This window comes from Mus caroli, unplaced genomic scaffold (genome assembly GCF_978045245.1).
Source record: "Mus caroli unplaced genomic scaffold, Mus_caroli_1 scaffold_15, whole genome shotgun sequence".
Classification (NCBI taxonomy): Eukaryota; Metazoa; Chordata; class Mammalia; order Rodentia; family Muridae; genus Mus; species Mus caroli.
Window position 1 is genome coordinate 88,064,427 of NW_028227270.1, and position 21,740 is coordinate 88,086,166.

General features: G+C 42.0%; 1 protein-coding gene across 1 annotated transcript; it reads right to left on the reverse strand.

The window, feature by feature from the left end:
* Positions 1-4,082: 4,082 nt before the first annotated feature.
* On the reverse strand, positions 4,083-20,409 carry Serpinb6 (serpin family B member 6). Its single transcript, XM_021180569.3, has 7 exons — positions 20,115-20,409; positions 15,717-15,891; positions 12,729-12,881; positions 10,912-11,029; positions 8,233-8,375; positions 5,644-5,799; positions 4,083-5,369 (listed from the first exon to the last, which is right to left on the reverse strand). Exons 2-7 carry the CDS (start codon positions 15,879-15,881, stop codon positions 4,971-4,973), a joined length of 1,134 nt encoding a protein of 377 aa, XP_021036228.1. The 5' UTR covers positions 15,882-15,891; positions 20,115-20,409; the 3' UTR covers positions 4,083-4,970.
* Positions 20,410-21,740: the final 1,331 nt, after the last annotated feature.

A 21,740-nucleotide genomic window follows, 5' to 3' on the forward strand; every position in this document is an offset into this window, starting at 1 on the left:
TAGCCCTGTAGTCATATCCATCTCCCAGCTGGTGTCTCTTTGTGAAAAGCCTTTCTTTTTATTCTTCCCGGAGTTCCTTTCTCCCTATTAGGAAGGTTCATCTTCCTCTCTCTACTGCCCAATCATATGACTTAGCCTTTTATTGACCCATTAACTAGAAGAGCAAGGTTTGCACAACAAAAGCTGGTTGATGTGTGTGAAAATACACCAACACCAGACCAACTCCAACATGTGAGCTATAGACATTATTAGTCATGAAGCTGATATGGGCCCCTTCTCTAGTTCTGAAACTAAGTCATATAAATTTTTATCTTCTCATTATTTGCACTGTTTTCCTTTCATAAAACATACTGATCTAATGTGCACACTAAAGTCCACACAGTGATTTCAATTCGAGCAGTGCACACCAAGGTTGAATGTCATCACATTCTCTTTGCCCAGAGAGCGACCACAAACCACAAATGAGAAGGCAGAGTCTAAGAGAAACCACAACAGAGTGGTACATGAGGAATCATTCACATGTTCAACTTGATGGATTCTAGAATCACGTGGGAGATGAACCACACCTGTTGATTAGGTTAATTGAGATAACAATGCTTATCCAGAGAAGGCAGCCATATTCCATGGGCTGGGGTCTTAAATGAGTAAAAAGAAGAATTTGAGCTGAAAATACTTTGCTTTCTTCTTCCCAAATATGGATGCAAAGTTCCCACTTGCCTCAAGTTCCTGACATTACGATGGACTATAACCTTGAATCGTGAAGGCCAAAACTGAATTCCTCTTTCCTTAAATTGCTTTTCTAAGTTATTTTGACACAGCAACAAGTAAAATAGCTAATATGCTTTGCAATGTTTGATATTCCTAATTATCTATGGGTTGGAACAACTGTATGAGGATGTGTGTACAACATTGTTCATCATCGTGCAGAGCAAAAGTTATTATGCTAAAGCCTTCTGTGCTCTGCTGAGACATCTGTCATCAGTCTTACAACCCTGCCAACCACTGATCTTTACACTTTGTAGTTTCACCTTTTTTATAATGTCAAATCAATTGAATTGCATAGAATGGCCCTTTTAATTCAGTAATATACACATAAGGCTCTTGGGTGTCTTTATATGGCTAGGTATATTGTTTTCAGGAATGAGTAACAGTCCATAGTGTGGTTGTGAGGCCTTGGTCTTTTCCTCTGAAAGCATTCAGCTATATCTCCACTGACATTTGAAAAAATACCAAATCCTATGATTCAGAGACTGAGTGTGTTGATCTACCCAAATTAATTCTCACACTGGGGTTTCTTTTTCTCTTTTAGTCTAGGGGGCACCCCCATAAGTAGTTTATTAAGATGAGGACAAATATAATCACATCTGTGTTTTACAGCCTGACCACATATGAGAAGTACATCATGGGAGGCTGTTGTTATGGGCAATGGTGAAAAAGAGGTGTTTCAGGGTCTGCTTGTGATCCAACACAACTGAAAAGCCAGTTCAGGAAATAAATGACTATTGCTATTATCAAGCCACTACTGATTGGTCAGGGATGCAAAACAGATTTGGGAGTTGAACTGTGACTGTAAGCCAAAAAGTTACAGAGCTTTTAAGTATAAAAATAAATCACAAAAGCCACATTTGTGGTTTTTTTTGTCAAGTTACAGTTTGATTTCCTACCCATCATGATTCAGGGACAGGGGACTTTCCTAGGAACATTTCTTCGTAGTATAATATTCTATTCTCATTTGTGGCTTTATCATCTGTAGTGGAACAACTTGCCAAGCGCTCATGTCAAACAGGATTTCAGGGAGGTCTTGGGATTTTAAACTTCTTTGAGCCCCTATTGAAAATGGAAGTTTTATTCAAAATGGCTTCAGTTTGGTTGGTACCATGACAGGCAGAACACACAGGCCCTAGACACACATTTTCAGTAGCCTCATCAGGTTCAATCCTATGATTCAGATGCTTAGAAACCAGTCCCAGATCCCCCTTTCATCACTCAGAGCTCTGTATCTGATGCCTCCCAGGGTCTGTGTCAAAGGCAAAGCTAGATGCCAATTAAAACTATAAGAAGCCACTTTAATCATTGCAATAAGTAAGAGGGTCCAGCATGAGCCAAACACAAGTTTGTAGAGGATTGGAAGCTTTAACAATTGAAGGAGGAAAGGGGATATAGGTAAGGAAAAGGCAGTTGGAGAAATGGAAAACAAGAATTTGAAAGTACAACCAGGATAGTAATGGAATATCCACATTTGAACTCAATCTCTCCACTGAGACTGGGACCCAGGTCTATGGGATTTCTCATCCTTGAGAAAGGCACTGATGTATAGCAGAGGATCATACTTAGATGAGTCAAAGGATGAGAAATGAGTCAGAATTCTAATTCAAGTTTAGTAAATGCTTTCAAAAAGGGGGGTTAGGGCTTATGTTCAGGTATTTGGAGAAACAGCTTGTAAATTTTTTGATCGTCTTGAGCTTTCTCAGACAAGTACCTGATGGTTATTTGCATTCATCCTAGGGACAAGGCCTTGAGCTGTTAGAAATCATGATAAGTATTAGTTCACATCTATTAATGTAGAAAGGGGAGAGAATCCAAGTCATTTGTGCTGACTGTGTAGTGTATATAGATCAAAGTTGAGGCCTGGTGGAGATGGGAACCAAGCAGAACCTACTGGGCAAACACCCATGGCCTATTGCTTCTCCATTCCCAGTCAACCTCAGATATACTTTTTCTAACTCCTGTGGTTCCAGCCTTTGCAGATCTAAGCAAGCCCTTCAGCTGGATCTCTAACTGGTTTCTTTTATATTTTAAAGAGTAAAGGTGATTTCTCAGGGTACAATGATCACCCTAAACTTCTGGCTGTTAGATGAAGAAATAGAGTAGCTTCAAGAGATCACCAGTACTAATTTAAAGTGGTGCCCTTAGTCCTCAGTAGGCTTCCAACTTCTACATGCAACCTGAGGCAATCACCTTATAAATAAGAAAGGTTTATTATGGATCATGGTTTTAGAGGTCTCTGTATGATCAGTTGGTGCTGTTGCTTGGCCTACCATGTAACTGAGAATCAGGATAGAAATACAAGGAAGCAGATCAGCTCATGGCAGAGAGAGAGAGAGAGAGAGAGAGAGAGCCAAGTTCAGAGCACACCACAACTTCAAGTGCATGCTCCAGTTATCTACCTTTGTTCTACACGACCCCACCTCCTAAGTGTCTCAATTCCTCATTTAGTGGCATAGGTTGAGACTAAGCCTTTAGCACATGAACCCTTAAGGAACATTCCATGTCCAAACAACAGTAGTAAGGAGTTAAAGTGTGTCTGCACAGTCTGTGTGGTTTGTTCCCTGAATATTACATTCAGCATCCATGTGAGAATTTGAATATGGCTTCCATCTGACTGCAAGATTTGCCTTGCATCCCAGATGCAAATATGGTCAGAATAGGAGCCAAGGAAGTATATCCAATATAGTTGGGTTGTTATATAATATGCAATATAGTTGGGCTGTTATATAGTTTTTGAGTTAGGGTAGGGGAGATATTTGTACATTCAAATTAGAGATGGTGATACATGTAATTCTCTATATGAAAACTTTAAAAGGGAATAATTAGCATCACACCACAGTCAGAGAGAGAGAGAGAGAGAGAGAGAGAGAGAGAGAGAGAGAGAGAGAGGTTCTGACTGGAAAAAGCCTTTAGTCCTCTGGAATAAAAAAAAAAATTCTTGATGCTATAGGAATTTTGTTAGAGCTGGGTACAGGGTGGGGGCAGGATAGAAGGAAAGATTCTGTACCATGTACTTAATAAGTAGCTCTTTACACAAATTAGCTTACATGCTAGAAATCCTCCAGATGTGAAGTGGGTTGTAGAAGTCAGAAAGGTACCAGATAGGAGCAAATTTACAATTCAAGGCTGCCCCAGGCTTGAGCAACAGAGGTCTGGGGCTATCTTCCTTGCTCAGGGCCTGAGTGCTCCACCAGTTATATCAGGGGGTTACTGTAAGATCAGAAGTTGACCTCAGCCTTTAGATCTCAAAGGCACTCTGTGCAGTAGAACACTCTTATAACTCAGTTGCTTTACCCAGAATTCCCTTATCCCAAATGCTTTACAAAATAACTGGAACATTAGACATGGTGCCAAAAAGCTGTAGCCCTGGCTATCCAGGTGGCTGAGGTAGAAAGGTCTCAAGTTCAAGATGTACTCAAGCTACAGAAAGAGTTTAGGGCCAGCCTGAGCAACTCAATGCGACCCTCTCTCAAAGGAAGAAGACATTCTTTTTGAAGGAAATTGTAGATATAATTTATTGTATAGTATATTGCCTTGCATATAAATCTTCAGTACTGTAAAAATACATAGTAAATCTTCAGTACTGTAAAATAAATTACCAAGTAACCAAAAAATTGAGATCCCAGTATTGCTGCAGAGAAGATGAAGGGTGCTCACTTGGACAAAGTTTATCTCATGATGGTTCACAGTGTGATAAAGTTACTTCAGTATTGAAGGTTACAGTCTAGGAAAAGGTTAATGTATGGATCAAAGTGTTACATTAAACCTTGTAAGAATGACTCATTCATAAGGAATCTGAACCTTACATTCTGCTCAACACTCTTGCATGATCCTGTTTTTGTGAAACCATTTTCCCTGGAGCTGTACAGAAGCCCCAACTATGTTCTGCAGCTTCCAGAACTGTAAACAAAATACTATTTTATAAAGCATCCAGACATGGGTATATTCTTTTCTTTTTGTATTGTTTTGATTTGATTTGGTTTGGTGCTTAATGGTCTAGTGTAGCCCAGGCTTGCTTTGAACTTGCTATGTAGTTGAGGCTAGCCCTGCATGATCTCTGATTCTCTCACCTTCATCTGCTAAATGTTAGCTTTACAGGTGTGTGCTACCAAGCACAGAATTGTCACAACATTTACTGATGCAGACAAATCATGAGAAAGAGAATGGGCAAAGGCAGTGGCCTGACACCACAGCATCCTTTCTCATGGGGAGGAGAACCGACCACAGAACACAATGCCACTGGTCCTGCTGTGTTGGATGAAGAAAAGGAAAGGGTGGTTGGCACAGAAGTAGGGGACCATACACCTAAAACCTATATTGGCTGCAGTGGCAGCTGCAGCCTCTGTGCCCTCCTCATTGACCTCCACAAAGGACTTGTGAATGACCTTGGACAGAAACAAGCCTTCTTTAGATGCTATTCCTGAAAAGTCTGCCATGCCCTCCTCAAAGGCAGCAGTCATGCCCAGCCTGCACAGGATATCTTTCATGTCGTAGTTCTCCTCCAGCTTAAACTTTGGGAGGAAAACCTCCACCTCTTCTTCTTCCATCTTGTCCAGCCTCGTCCACTCTATGAATTTCTTGTAAGTTATCTCCTTTTCCACCTAGAAGACAGTTCAAGATCTTAGGTCAGTGCTCCTGAGGGAGACTCTGTATGTGCAGGGAAGTGTGGCTGTAACTTAATATGGTAGCTGGGAGGAGCTAGGGAGCAGCTCTGTTCTCTTTGCTAAGCATGCTTCAGGCTCCGGGTTCCACCCCAGCCCCACAAATGAGTAGAAGATTAAACATGATCATGGGAGCCTAGGAGAGCTGCCCCAGCAGAAACCCAAATGCAACTCTTCCTCTATCACAAATCCATCAAAGCCCCATGCTCCTTACCATACTCAGTTCAATGTGTTCATCTGGAAGCATGATGATCATGTTTAGCTCATTGCCAGCATAGGGAAGCAACAGAATGTTGGTGGAGATCTCTTCCACATAGGTCATCTTAAAGGTAGACTTCTGAAACATCATTTGCACAGGTTTCTCCTCATTCTGTAAATTATGGATAAATATTAGGTAGAAAGAGACATCATGAATACTTGGATAGCTGAGATAGCCACTCTCTGCCTATAGTAACAGTTTTCGATTACACTTTTGATTGATCATTCCCTCAGTCCCTCAACCTCTGGAGTAATTTAGATCTTACATGTACCTCACAGGCCCATTTTTCAAGGTGTGGTCCTCAGAGTAGAGTTTTGGAAGGAGGTGGGATCTTTAAAAGGTGGAGCCGAGTGGGAGGGGTATTTAGGTATTTGGGATGTGTCCCTGAAATGGATTTTGGGACTCTGGCCTCTTTTTTCCTTTACTTAACTTTCTGGCCTTGAGGCCCATCTGATCCCACCATCACCTGTCAGCACCCCTCTAACAGGCCTAAGTCATAGATTTATCTCATTGGGAATTGAAATCCCTAAAAGTGAGTCAAATGAAACTTTTCTCTTCTCAAGTTGATTATTTCCATATCTGTTAATACAGTGTCAAAATGTTGACTGACTCAATCTCCAAACAGGTTGGATGTCCTGTCTCTTAGGATTCTAAACATATATTTTACTTTCCATTTGAGGCCTTCATTTAAAGAGAAAAGAAACCTCAAATTAAGATAAGGCAAGAACGCCATACTTTCTTTTTTCAAATTTGATTCTCCTATAGTTATTTTCTGTTTTAGGCAGTGTTCTTTTGCTGTGAAGAGATACTATGTCCACAGCAGTCTTTTAAAGGAAAACATTCAATTGAGACTGGCTTATAGGTGCAGAGGTTTAGTTCACTATCATCATGGCAGGAAGCATGGGAGCACACAAGAAGACATGGTACTGGAGAAAGAGCCAAGAGTAGAGTTCTACATCTGGATCAGTAGGCAGCTGGAAGAGACAGGGCCACTGGGCCTGGCTTGAGCATCAGAAACCCTAAAGCTACCCCCACACACACCCCAGTGACACATTTTCTTCAACATTGCCACATCTCATAATGCCACTCCCTAAATATTCAAATATAATTCTAGGGGGGGTCATTCTTATTTAAACCACCATATTGTTCCTCATGCTTCTTCTAGTTGTCAAAACCATCATCTTTCACTCATTCCTTTCTCACACCCTGCATCTGCCCTCTAAAACCTGACTTTATTTTTAAATCTTGACCGTCATCAGTCCAGCCCTGGGATACTTTGATGACCTCCTTGTCACTGACCCCAGCACAGCAGGCATACAGTCTAGCACAATGCATGTCAGACCAAGTTACTCTGGTACAACACCTCAGCACGATGATGCTCTTCGGTCAGGACCCCCTTAGAGCTTGTGTATCAGACATCTAGCATATCAGATAAACATCTACAATTTACAACAGTAAAAAGATTACTGTCATAAAGTAGCAACAAAAATAGTTTTATATCTGAGGGTCATTTTATATCTGAGGAACTATATTAAAGGTCCACAGCATTAGGAGTCAATGCCTTGTGAAAAACAGAGAGGCTTTACATATCTGACACAGCACACCATTCTGAATCAAATGTGGCAATGAAGGCCGTTTCTGTTGTTGTGTTCTGTCTTTATCATGTCTGCCAGAACTAGCCTTGAGCCAAGCAGCTATCTGTCCTTGTCTCTTCAGCCATGTCCTTGGCCTGCAGCTAGCATAACTGCAACTAGCCATAACAAACCAGGATATAAGAGTTCTTGATCCTTTGGCCCGTATACTTTCTGTCACAACTACTCTCATCTGCTGTTGGAGCATCTGTCAACAGCAAGCAGGAGTGGGTCCTGATGAAACACTGTCTGGGAAAATGGGCCTGGGCTGGCATTGTCCATAACCTACATGGTGATGATCTTTGCCTTCAGCAGTTTTTCCCTATATACCTCGTTCTTAAAGCCTCCAATCACATAATTTAAATAGGCCCAATCTTAGTACTTTAATGATCCACTTAATTTGTGTCTTTAACTCCTATCCATTTAGTAATGTGGCATTTAAGTAAAAATCCTTATCAACACAAATTCTTGTAGTTTTTGATCCCTAACTACTGCAAGTACATTATACTGGTAATTGTCATGTGCTGTTTGAGCTTTTTTCTCCATAAGAGAGGGGCCTCTCCCTTCTACATGTTTACAAACCAAACATGTTTATGTCAAATGTTCTCCTTGGTGCATTGCCTAGGGATCATTTGTTCCCCCCCCCCCCGGTCAATAACAAGAAAGGCAGGAAATTCCAAGAAGATAAACACTTCATCCTTGAGAACAGTTAGGTGGTTTTAGTGTTTATTCTACAACAGAAAAGTACCTCCTGGAGCAAGCATACAAGATGAAAGGGATGAGAGAAAAGCCCCACTGGTTACTGGAAAGTCCTTGCCTAGCTACCCAAAGGCATATGAAGCACAGGCTACACAAGACAGCCTTCTAGTGTGTTTTAGAGACTGATGTAAACAGGGAGCCACTCACCACTCACCTTGGTGACATTGAAAGGCATTTCTTGAGTGTCCTCTTTGTTAAACTGCTTCTCCCAGTTTCCTTTGAAGTAGACGGCATTCACAAGGACCAGTGGAGTGTTTGAATTCACTGAACCTGAAGATAGCAACTCTGTAATTTTATCTGAAAGGAAGAATTAAAAAGCCAATTAGCTAAAGTTTGTCTGATGCATGCACAAGGCTGTTATGCAGAGGGGCCAACTTCTTGAATGGCCAAGTGCACATTTAAGGGATTTCACTGCCTCTTAAATATTATTCAGGAATTTGTTCTTAAAGCAACACAACCATCACTGAAAAGAAAAGGGGCACATTTTTCAAAAATTCTGAGAAGGAAAAAAATTAAACAAAAGAAAATATTCTAGAAATAAAAACATCATTGTTCCAATTAATACATAAAATGTATGAGTGAGTGTTAGTACATACAGTATGAATCCTTAAAATGTGAGCTAGAAAGAAGAAATTTTAAGTACTTTAAAAAATGGAATGTTTGCTGGAGAGATGGCTCAGGGATTAAGAGTGTTTATACTATAGCAAAGAACCCTACTTCCATGTCAAGTGGCCCCCAAATATCTGTGATTCCAACTCCAGGGGACCTGATGGGCTCCTCTGGCTACCACAGGTGAACATACAGACTCACACCCATATACATACACATAATTTAAAAATAATTACTTAAAAATATTTGGATAAACTCAAAATTTTAAAATAGGGCTAAAGAGGTAGCTCAGCCATTAACGTGTGTGCTTTGCAAGCATAAAGACCTGAGTTCAACTCCCAGAACCCACACAGACAGACAGACAAACCGAAACCAAGGTGATGTGATCATGCATATTTGTAGTCTCAACACTTCGCAGGTAGACTCAGCTGGATCTGTAAAATTTACTGAACATCCAGCATGGCCTACTTTATGAGTTACAGTTACATGAGAGGCTTTGACTTTTAGAAAAGACAAAGAGATGGACAGTACCTGAGAAACAACAGCCATTGTCCTCTGGCAGAAACACGTGCACATGCACACATATACACACAACAATATTTGGATCAATAAATATATTAGCCTCACTCTGAGAAAGATTATGTGTTGAAAATAACACAGAGTCCCACGCATATGTATAATTTCCTGTACTGGGTTTTAAAAACTCAATTTAAAATTAGATGAGCAGATATGTAGTGTCCCTTCCAAGTATACAGCACAGCTTAAAACCACAGATGAAAGAGGGCAAGTCTGATCCACCTGTAGGAATGCACTAGAACTATAGATTATGAGCCACACCAGAGCAGGGAGCTCCGGACTCAAAGTGTAAACTGTTCTTCACATTATTCATGAAAAGACTAAAAGAAAAGAAGGAAGGAAAAAATAAAGCAGCAGGTAGATGGCGGGAGGAAGGAAATTGGCTCTGCAAAGCTGCCTAAGATATTAGGAGACATCATAGATACACTGGTTAGAGCAGAATAAAGCTAGACCACATGTCAGAAACTGTCAATTTATCAAAAGCAGAATTGTAAAGGTTGCATTAAATTAGAGAAAAGCTTTTTATTTTCCTTTTGAGACAGGGTATCGCTATGTTGCCCTGGTTAGCCTAGAACTAGTGAGTTCTATATGTAGACCAAGTCTATAGACCAAATTAACTTCTAACTCACAAAGATCCTTCTGTTTGTGCCTCTCAACTACTGAGAGTAAAAGTCGGTACCACTACACCTGGCCAGACATCAAAGCTTCTTAAGATGAGAGTCCTTATTCCATAATGTATCAGAATGAGGTAGGAAGGGAAAATTTTGCAAAAAGTAAAGAAATTGAATGGGCAAAACCCAAAAACTACTTTGAAATCAAACATGTTATGATCCTGGGGTGGTTGTGTTATCGATAGCCTTCATTGCATCACATGAATTCTCTTCAGCCATGGTTTTGAGCACACATAAGAATTTTCACTGTACATCCTGTCATTGCTATAATGCTAATTTATACTTTCTGGAAACACTGTGGCTCAGATTCAAGACTCTTGTAAGTTGGGGACTACAGTGTTTTCCTGCACACAGTTTCTGCTGTTTTCCAAACAGAATGGTTTAATCATAAAAGACAGAAACTCTTAATATTTTTCTATAATAATTTTCAGTGAGTTTCTAATTACACACACACACACACACACACACACACACACACACGTGATATTGGGTTGACAAGCACTACAATCTCACTAATATAAAACTTCACAATAAATGAGAACATGAAAACCTATGTATACCAAATAACTGTCCTGAGATCTAATTTTTTATTCATTTGGTACATGCTGGTTAATCACACGAAAATATATTAAGTGTAAAGGAGGCATCGACGGGAAAAGTTCAAGAGGCTCTGACTTCAGGCAGGAGCTACAGCTCAGTTCTGTGGTGCTTACCTGGCATGCACGGAGCCCTGGAGTGGCTTCCTAGCATGGAAAAACCATAAAATAAAAGAGAAGCATCACCTTAAAAAGCAAAGAAATATTCCCTTTTCCACTTGATGTCTTTCTGAAGAAGACAATAAGACTATTAGGCTAACTGGCTGACAGTGACTAGGAGGTAACTCAGTAATTCAGAGTCTCTGAGCATGTTCAAGGCCTTGGGTCCCAGCCCCAAAACCATCCAACCAAACAAACAGAACGAAATGACTCTGGGTTCACCTTCTGTCTTTTTGGCTACCCAGGAGTTGATGTGCTGTCGGGACTGCTCTGTAGCACCCTTAAAGTCCAGCTCTTCCATCTCTGCTTCATAGAACTTGCGGCAGGAATCTTTAAAAGACTGAGACAGAGGAGACAGAACAACATAATTATTCATCCATGAATGTGATTAACACCAACACCCTCCTTCCTAATGTGAAAAGCAAGAATTCAATGATGTACAAATGTACCTACTATTTAGAAAAGGGGGGGACATCTATAATAAACCTCTCTATACTCAACTCTTTTGAATTTTAGTGATTGAGTGAGGTAAGAGAACCATCTTAAAAAGCCCCAAACAGCAGATCCTCTAGGGACTAGCTGTGGCTGACTGAGGTCACTAGGAAGACCCTTGGGTGTGGAAAATGTAATGTGTGCAAAATGAAGGTTGGCCCCACAGGAACTACAATAGTGCTGCATGGTGTCACATGGAACAAAGGATGTGGGAAGTCACTCTATACCATCCCCCTGCATCTTCCTTGCAGATAAAAGCATAAATGGACACTATTGAGGCACAGGGTCACTTATGGCCATAGAGTACCTGAGTATGACATGTGAAGCAAGGAAACGACTGTTTATTATATTTTATGTAACTGTTGGTTTGGATTTTGAAATGCTAAATGTGTCTAGTGGCTACCACACTGAGTGGCTCAGCTTTAGAAATGGGCAACTCACAAAAAAAGCTGTCAGGACTGGGGATACAACCTAGTGAATGATTTAGTAGGAATGACTGGCCGAAAATGCACAAGGTCCTGATTTGATGTCCAGCTACACAAACAGATGTTCAGGCTATGTTGCTGACACATGCTATAAAATGACAGCAATGTAGTGACGGCCTACAAACCGCCATGTTAGAACAGAAGATGATACAGCACAAGTGGGCTGAAATGTGCATTATGCTGACAGCATATACTGAATGAGTCCCTAGTCTTCCTTTCAAAAAGCTCAAGGCTACATATTTCACTTATTTTCAGGGTACTAGTTTTATACTATAACTTCACAATTCTCCTTAAGGGTAAGAAAGACTCAGCCATAGCTGTACCTCAGAGGGTCCCTGTGGGTCCAATTGGGAGAGCAATTAGCAATAGATATTATAATCTCAATGCTTCACATTCTTCATTTTACAAATATATATGGGAGCCAAAAAAATATGTGCAAAATAACATTCAGCAATATCAGGTAGGTAATGACCAGACAACGTACAAGGTAAAATCCATCCATGGGCAAATGGCTTTCCATGCCATGAATCGAGTATACTCAGGACTATCAGATGATGACAGATCATACTGAGCAGGCTTGGGGCTGTGGCTCAGAGGTTGAGTGTGTGCTTATCATGTATGAGGTTATGGTTCCAACCCCAACATCAATAATAACAATAAGTAATAGTAGGATAATAATTAATGATGATATAGTAAACTATAATATAATATAAATATAAAAATAAAAGAAACAAATTTATGGAACTATATATATTTATGTTCTAATGTCCATATGCAGGGAAAGTATTCACAAATAAATTACTGTATGCTCAGAAAGACATACATTAACTCTATAAACCCTCTAATCCTGGGTGAGATAAAAATTGGAAAACAGGTTGAGAAAGTTCACACTTTGCTGACGTATTTTGTATTCTGTTCAATTCTGTACAGAACAATGCTTATGAACATATACAAGAATTGGACTGGTGCCTAAATAGCTGGGAGAACTCCCAGCACATACACTCTCTGCTGTATCACATAATTCCTCTCTCACTTTGCTTCATGAAAACTGGGAAGACTTACAGCTAGGATATCAAAAGTCTTTTCACCGAAGAGCCTGTTGGCTATTCTGAGCACGTACTGTGTTCCAGTCTTGTTCATTTCTGTGAGAAGTGATTGGAATCCCTGGTGGACATCTCTACCTCCTTTGCCACTGCATTTATCCAAAGACAGTGCCTGAAATCAAAACAGATTAAAAACACAACTTCATCAGGCCCAGCTGATGAAAGAAAATAGTCAACACTAAACTCATCCTCAGAATTTCAAAGATCCCTGAAGCTACTCAAAGACCCACTTAGTTACAAGTGAAAATACCTTGAGTGTTCCCTTCCTAGGGTCCTCCTTGTGCCCCATAAGCCCTGAAATGAGCAGAAATGAACTTCCAAATACCATCAACTCTTCATCCTCACTACTTATTCTCTGACTAAACCATTGCTGCCAACCAACCTCCACTGGCTCAAAGCAGGCAGCCTCTGACCTTCAACTTCATCAGTCTCTCATCTGCCCTTTGGGCTAGGTTGGCTCTCCCACTGTCTGACTGTGCTGACAGTTTTATGTCAAACTGACACAAGGTAAAGTTCTCTGAAAAGAAGATGACTTAAATGTTTGGCTCATAGGATGTGGCTCTCATCAGAGGTATAGCCTTATCAGAGGAGCTGTGGTACTTGTTAGAGGAAGTGTGCACGTGGAGATGGGGCTTTAAGGTCTCACATAAATGCTCAAGTCTGGTCAATGTGACAGAGCCTCCTCCTAGCTGCCTGCAGAAGACAGTCCTCTTCTGCTGTCCATTGATCAAGATGTAGAACCTTTGGCTTCTCCAGCACCATGTCTGTCTGCACATTGCCATGCATGGACTAAGCCTCTTGAAATTGTAAGCCAGTTCCAATTAAATGATGTCCTTTACAAGAGTTGTCTTGGTCATAGCATCTACCCACAACAATGAAACTCTAAGATGGCCTCCATAAGATTGGGAAGGTCTATATAGGACATTTTCTTAGTAGTGTAAAAGGGCCCAGCCAATTGTGAGTACTACTATCCCTGGGATGATGATCCTGGGTTCTATAACAAAGCAGGCTGAGAAAGTCATGTGGAGCAAGACAGTAAGCAGCATCCCTCCATAGCTTCTCCAGATTCCTCCCCTGTGTCAGTCCCTGCCCTCACTGCTTTTGATGGTGAGCTGTTTAATGAAACTCTGAGTAAAATAAGCCCTTTCTTCTCCAAGTTCCTTTTGTCATGGTGTTTGATCACAGTAATAAGTAAGGCATTAACCAACAGTCTTCAGAAGTAATAGTGTTCCATGTCTGGGCCTTCAAATATCAAGTGCCATTTTTGTCTCCAGCCAACCTCATGGAATCAAATCCAAACAATTCTTTGCATACCAGATGGAAACTCCTGAAGTCAGTACCATCACACAAAAGGGCTTGGAAGAGAACCACAGCCCTAGCCAGTAGCTGGTACTTCAGACATAAGATCACCCTCACTGGGCCTTCTGCTGCTGCTAAAGGAGCCCACCAATTGACTGATGTCAGCTCATCTGGTTTGCCAGTGAGCAGAAGTGCTCCTCCTGGACCCCAGATTTTGAGAAACAATGCCAGCAAGGCTTCTGCTCATTTCATGTCAGGATGGCTAAGTTCTAAGGAAATAGATGAGCACACAGTAACCCGGAAATTGAACTCATGGTGTTGGCTTTGGAATCAATGGCTGCAAAGGACAGGGAAAAATGAAGTAATAACAACTGGAGCCTGGAGAACAGAGTTTGTGGTCTGGTAAATATTGGCAGAAATAGTTGTTTGTGGTGAAAAGAAATATGAGACATTGCCTCTGTGACCTTTGGTATCTGTCTAAATAAGTGTGACCATCGGCCTGTAAGGAAAGAGTAAAGAAAAAATGAGGTCATGAGGATGAACTCTAATCCAGTCTGACAAGTGTCCTTATCAGAAAGGACATTTGGTCACAGCAAACAAGAAACACACTGTGGGGACAGAGGGAGTAACTGCCATCTATGGGCCAACAAAAACCAAAAATGTCAAATATACCTGAAGCACTGCTCCCAAGAAGAGCCTCAGCTGGTTCTGACTCAAATCTCCCAGCCAAACCTGACCCAAATGTGATTAGAAACTTCTGGGAACAGCCCATTTATACTTGGCTTGTTGGAAGACTGATTCTCGAGAAGAGCCAGAGAACAGAGAGTGAAGTCACCGGTAGACTTGGTGCAAAATTTTTGGTGTTCCTGCTCCAAGTGACCTGCAGCCTTCCCATTAACACCCCAACTTCTGTGGATCTGGGGAGTCCTGGGAGCAGGGAGAGATGGCCCAGAGTAAAAGTGAGGTCAAGGTGTTTCCAAACCCCAGAAATTTCATCCTGAGGTTGCAGGAGGGGAACCATTCCCCCTGCCCTGCTCTGGCCCTGCATATCCCAGCACACATAGACTAGTGCCACATCAGCCACCCCAGGAGGTTAGTTAGCCAGTAGCCAGGCTAAGCTTTCTCTCCCCTTGTAAGGTCATGTCCTGCAGCACCTGGAATTCTTCTTTATCCAAATGAGACATCCTAACACTCTGGCCCCAGGCAATGATGTACACTCACCCCAAAAGCCCCTACTCACCTCCCAAATATTTATGTAGCCTTTGTTACCACCACTAAAGGAGCTGTCTCTTGCTGAAACCTCTCCTGTGAGACTTTGTCATCACACTCGCATGCCCCAAAGTCTCTTTCATTCCTGGTATTCCCTCCCCAATTCTAAGGACTGGAGATCTACCTGCCATGGTCAAGGCTGATTGTGTCACAAATTATGGTGAAATGGAGCCTGAATAGAAAACCTCCACCCCCAACCTGCAGGAACTGGTCAAAATACTCATGCCAGGATCCCAGCAGGACTAGCACATCCTTCCTATCATATACAACCACACCCCTGTGTCACCACCAGTTGATTATCAAGAGCAGTCACGTTGAGATCTGAACCAGCTCGACTGACATCAATGATACTTAGATTCTGTGAAATGGAACTGGTTACCTGAACCATCTGGCTTGCAGTTGTTCCTTTTGCCCCCATGAAGACCATGGCCAGGGCTGAGGAGATGCTCAAAGGTGAGAAAAGTACATTTCTGGAGCTGTCTTCACCCAGTGTTTTCAAAAGGTTTAAGGCAAAGGTGCCATTTGCTTCCAGCAGTGGATCCATGATGGTGAGCCTGGAATGAGAGATTAAAATCAACCTCACATTAGTATGGGGTAATTAATATGCAACCTGTATCTCTGCTGTCACTGACACTGTGATGCTGTGGCTCAGTACACAAAGGGACACACACAGCATGGGAGGTAAAAGTCACACTCATTAAATGATAAGCCCTGTTGGGAACAGACAGGCTAATTCAGGGTCAGGCCATGTCTTTTTAATGTGCAAGGTATCTTTAATTACATGAAGAGCCACAAGGAGCCAGGAGAGAGGACACAGGGCAGGAACAGACTCTCCAGCAATCAGCAAATACATCTTCAGAGACTGGAAGCATGAGACTATAAGAGCAGGGCCTGTCTACTCTGACATCACTCACAAATAGTAGCTAAAATCCTATCTCCCCAGCCAAACAGCCTTCCATTCTGAAATGCTCCAATGAGTCCTCTGAGCAGTGTATGAAGTAGAGAAAGAAATGAGGAAATAAAGTATCTACCAGCAAGGGACAAGAACCCAGCTCTAGGGCATGTGAAGAGACTCAGAGTACATACTGGCTGTTAGCTGTGCTCAGACTGTCGAGGATGCTGAAGATATAGGTCCAGTTCCCAAACTCTTGAGCAAGTTGACTAATTCAGATAACTGGTATTTTTCGTTTTTTATGCTCAGGACTATTCTTCTTGGGTAGTAGGAACCTCCTTAAACTATATACTTTGCTCTGAGCTGTTAGAGTCAAACATCCTGGCTTTGTGGCAATAAAAGCACCTTACATCCTCTGTTCAACATAACTAGTCCAAGGATATAATATTGCTCTTCTCCCGCTTTCTGTTAATAGAGCCATTGTGAGTACAGCTGAGTCTAGGAACTGAAAACCCAGCTGCTGTTATTAGGCACACCAGCAGCAAGCTGAAAGACACACTCCCTGCCACAGCCCAAGTGAACCATGCAGTAAAGGTCACCTTGAAAGTTCCTTTGCACTTGACTCTTCTGAGACACACTTGCACTTGCAGTCAATCATTCACCTGGGCTCAGCTCATTGCTCTTAGGTTTTATTATGCAAGTGTGTTCATGGACTACATTGTTCACAGGACTCCATTTTGGATGCTTCCTCTGTAAGTGCTGCACAGCTCTGTCCCTTTGCCAATATTATCTGTTCTGGGACCAAGGAGCTTCCTGCTTTCTGCTCATGCCCTCATTCTGGTGGCTCAAGCTGTCCAATCAGTTATTTTGATTTATTGTTTTTCTGATATGATCATTATCCTTACATTCCACTGAGAGGTTACCAGGATCTGTAGGAGTCTGGGTGTGATTTTTACATCTAAATCTTTGCTTAACTGCTTTCAGCCATCACCTTTGCCGTTGAGAAGTCTGATTGACATTTGACCCCAGATCTATTCTCCTTCCCTTGTCCTGAACTCACCCCTGACTCTGAGGGACTTGTTTCTCTAAGGCAGCACCTGTGGCCCCCTTCTGAGCTCCCCTTCCCACACTAACACAGAAACTTCCTCCATCAACTTTCTCATGCCAAATGTCTTCAGGCTCCTCCTGTCCATGTCCTGTTCATCCCTCTCTTGACCTGACCTTGCCATGATGACTTAAAAGCATCCTCAACTGTCAGTTTAGCATGGCTCTAGGAAAACAGGGAGATAAAGTACATAAGACAAACTATTCCCATGATCATAATACCTAAATTCTTGGATGTTTAAAGTCCATATATTTTATCCCACCACTCCTCCCCGTTTTGATGGACTAAGTCAAAACCTTGAGTAAAGTCCTTGATTGTCCAGAGACATGCATTTGAAAATAACCTATTACACAGCAATAAAATAATTTCACTTTCAGTTTGCAATATATAAATCTTCAAGAGTCAATCAGTCAAAGGCTGAAAAAATTCCCATGCTCACCCCCAATGCACATAAATCATTATATAATTTGAAAATGTTCACTGATGTACAAGTACCATTATAGGAGCTGGCAATACAGGTCAGTGATAGAACACTTGCCTGTGTGCTCCAGGCTCTTGAGGTCAAACCTAGCACTGCACAGTAAAAATGAAACAAATTTTTAAGTAACAACATAGGACATGCTATTAATGTGTTAGTACTACACATTTTTTTTTTTAGACTTTTAAAATCAGCCTCACAAGTCATTTGGGGACCATTATTCCTTGCAGCATCATTACCATATTTGGGCACTGGCTGCATCAGTGGATAAAGTGTGACCATTTAAATGCTGGTTTAATGAGCTGTTGGGGCCTTGTTTAATTCACATTTCTTTTCCTTTGCAAGGGTGGGGGGGAGGGTAGATGAAAAAAATCAGGAGTTAGACACACTATTGTCTTGGTCTGATGTCTTTTTAGCCCAGGTCTAACAAGCTTGGAAACAGGGGCTATGGTCTTTAGTGAAATTATACAACATTCACTTGCATGCCCTAGTTTTAGATATGGATAAAGCTGTTGACTCTGCTCAGATTCCATCTACTGTTTGTGTATTGATGAAGCTGTGATTTACTCAACTCTAATAAGATAATTTGGATTAGAACTGTCATGGTATAAATATAAATATTCAAACCCATGTCTCTAAAGACTTTTAGTTGGAATCTGAAGATACCAAAATCTTCAGGTGCTCAATTCCTTTATATTAACATAGTAGTCTGGGCACATGGCTAAGAAGATAAATGTCTTGCCTCACAAGCAGGACCAAGAAACAACATAAAAGACAGGAGGGTACAGCATCCATCTGTAATTCCATCCACTGGAAGAGGAGACAATGAACTCCCTGAGCAAGCTAACTAGCCAGAGTGGCCAAAATGGCCAGCTCTGGGTTCACTGAGAGACCCTGCCTGAAAATATAAGGTGGAGAAAGCATAATAAAAAAGATGCCAGGCACCACACACGTATATACACACATATGTACATACACATACCCACTCAAGGAAACACACATGATATGCAAAACAGTTAAATTAAAAAATAAAATACTATAGTATTTGATATAACCAATCTACATCTCCCTGTATTTTTCAAATCATCTATAAATAACCTACATTACACAATACAATGTAAATGCCAAATAAACCACCCTTTATACCATATTATTTAGAGCAGAAAAGGAAAAACAGTTTAGTCACGTTTGAATTGGAGTCTCATCATTGTGTCATCCAGGTTGACCTCCCACTCCTATTTTCCTGCCTCAGTCTCTTGAATGCTGGGCTTACCTACAAACACCTAGCTTCTCCATTTATCTGCTGTTGCTTTATATCTGCTGAGTCTGGTTGACTAAGTGTGAAATCCATGGAAGAAGACACAGGGATCCAAGTGAACATGCTTTAGGGAGCAAAGTGTGAACCATACACCCTCTCTGTGTGACAACAGAAGCCATAGTGGGTACAGTTACTCAGGGTAGTTCTCAAACACGAACAGCAGTCATTCCTGAAACCACATTCATATTACTGGGCCCCCGCATGGCTCACAGGACCTTAACACAAATGTTATTTGATAGTCAGACCCTCCACACACAAACCACAGGCACGAGGAAGTGGGCAGCCTCAAGTACAATGCTTTCACAAGCAGCTGTTTCCCATGCAATCTAAAAACAGTGTAAAAGAACCAAACCTCATCTAGCTTCCTGACAGCACATGAATGCTAGATTTCCATACATCAGATTCTCAAAACGGATTCAAGGTAAGAAGGAGGAACAGCAAGCCTGGGGCTCTGGGGCTGAGCAAGCAGAAGAACAGGCTCAGGGTCCACCAACAAAACAAAGGAAGGGAGGAAAACCTGAGCTTTCATTCCAATTTCATCTGGCACACAAACTTTATCAAAACTTTGCCTATGTGTCCCACAGACATCAAATCTTGCAGGATTCCACCACCATTGCCGCGAGTGTAATAAAACAATAACAAACAAGAGAACAACAAAAACAAACAAAGAACACATCTGGATAATTCCTGGGGTATTGATCCAAGCTTAAAGGCACTAAGGGTATGGGCAACCCCCTGAGAACAGCCCAACCCCGTCTCTAAGACGCAGGCTCACTCAGCCAATAAGAGGCCACGAGGGTAGCAAAGCCTGCTGCCCTGTACAGAAGACTAGGTCCCTCTTGGTTTTGATACCTCTTCGTACCAATCCCTCCAGGATTCTTACGTCATGGCCCATTCCATGTTCCAAGTTAGCTCCTCCCATCCAGGTCCTGCAACCCCAGCACCCCACCCCACCATCTTCAGCCAGCTCATAGCAGAGCTTACCGGGAACCCCAGGTTCAGGCTGTCAGCAAGCAGAACCTAGAGAAGGAAGAGCCTGTGCTCTGGCCTCAAATAGCTGCAGGCGCAGGGTGGGGAGGTCCCAGAGTCAGGAAGTCCCAGAGGAGGCGTCAGAGGGGCTGTGGGCTGTCCCGGTGAAAAGGAAAAGAAACGGAAAAGCAGGATCTCTGCACTTTGACCACTGTCTGCAGTCGGGTTCAGCGTCTAGCTGAAGAGCGGTCTAGCTAAATCAGGGATCCTCGCTGGCACTGTTTGCTATGACTACTTCAGAAAACCAAGGGCTTTAACCAAACCGCTTGGATGAAGCAATTAGAAGGGTGTCCACTAGGGGGCATGCAACGCCCCCCCCCCTTCTCCTCTTTCCCCCTCCTCCTCTCTCCCTGTCTTCCTCCCTCTGTGGGAGGGGGTGTTCCACACTACTTGAGTGTTATGGCCTCAATGACTAAAATGTGCTAACTCTCAATGGGAATAAACGAGACAGCATTAAACAGAAATGTTAGGAGTTCCTTTCAGGGTTATAACCAGGGTCCAAGTTCTTGCCTGGTATGCACAGAAAAGCACAGAAGCCTCCCTTGTCATTACTGTGTCCAAGACTCCACTACTGTTCCAGCCCTCAAGTACTGACATTTTTATATAAATGGCAGAAAAACTCTAACATCTCACATCTCTCCTATCGAGCGAAAAGACCCGGTGGAGAGAATGCTGGCCAGGCTTAAAAGACTGGTCAGCTCTGGAAACCTCAGATTCTTTTCTGCCTTCTTCATTCTCACACTAGGACAAGGATCCTGAACATTGACCTTACTGACATTTGAGTTAGGTGTGTCTTGGCTGTGTCTAAGCTGTAGTACCTTATAGAATGTTCAGCCCCACCCTGGCCTTGCTAGATGTCAGTGACAGACCAGGCCACCACACCAGCTGTGAGATGTGACTCTTGACATACAGAAACACAAAGGGATGCTTCATTTAGCCTCTGCATTCTTTCCAGTGCAGCTTTATTGCTCTGGCTTATCCTTCCAGCCCACCCTTTTTCAAACTACAGGGCACATAGCCTCTGTACGTGTGCACATTAGGGTTCTCTGTATAACTAACTTCCTGTTTATCATCAACAAGGAAAATTATTTCAGTTCTCTACCTCAGATCTACAAGTGGTTACTTAAAAATGTTTGGGTGACCTCTCTAAAAAGATTGCACAGAATTCTCTCTTATCTCCTTTTCCGGCTTCTCTGAGTTCCCTCGTGTGTATTTTGATTGATGTTTTGACTTTAGACCATTTCAAATGTTGTCATAACTAGCATACAGCTAAGCTCGCGTCGATGTTAATTCACACAGAGTCATCCAGCTGGATGTCAGTGTGTGCATTCCAATTAAATGAGTCCTGAGGTGGAAAAATGCCCTGGAGTGAATCCAGATTCTTAAAAGGACAGTGACCATAAAAGGATAAACACCAGGAACGTTTGGTTAGTTGTGGAATCCACCCTCATAGGGACGGTACCTGATGGCGATTCTCTGCAGAGTCCAATTCCAGTCAGTTGTCTGGGTCTTGTGCCAAGCTTATGTATGTACTTCCTGGGGAAAATCCATATTTTTGTTGCCTAGTTTGAAATAAAGTCT

What these genes read in the sequence shown, in the direction of transcription:
- Serpinb6 (XM_021180569.3), bottom strand. Translation starts at nt 15,881, where the DNA reads ATGGATCCACTGCTGGAAGCAAATGGCACCTTTGCCTTAAACCTTTTG. An exon ending in AGACTTTTGATATCCTAGCT is followed by an intron (nt 11,030 to 12,728) that starts GTAAGTCTTCCC and finishes CCTCTGTCTCAG; the next exon opens with TCTTTTAAAGATTCCTGCCG. An exon ending in TGCCTTTCAATGTCACCAAG is followed by an intron (nt 5,800 to 8,232) that starts GTGAGTGGTGAG and finishes CATAATTTACAG; the next exon opens with AATGAGGAGAAACCTGTGCA.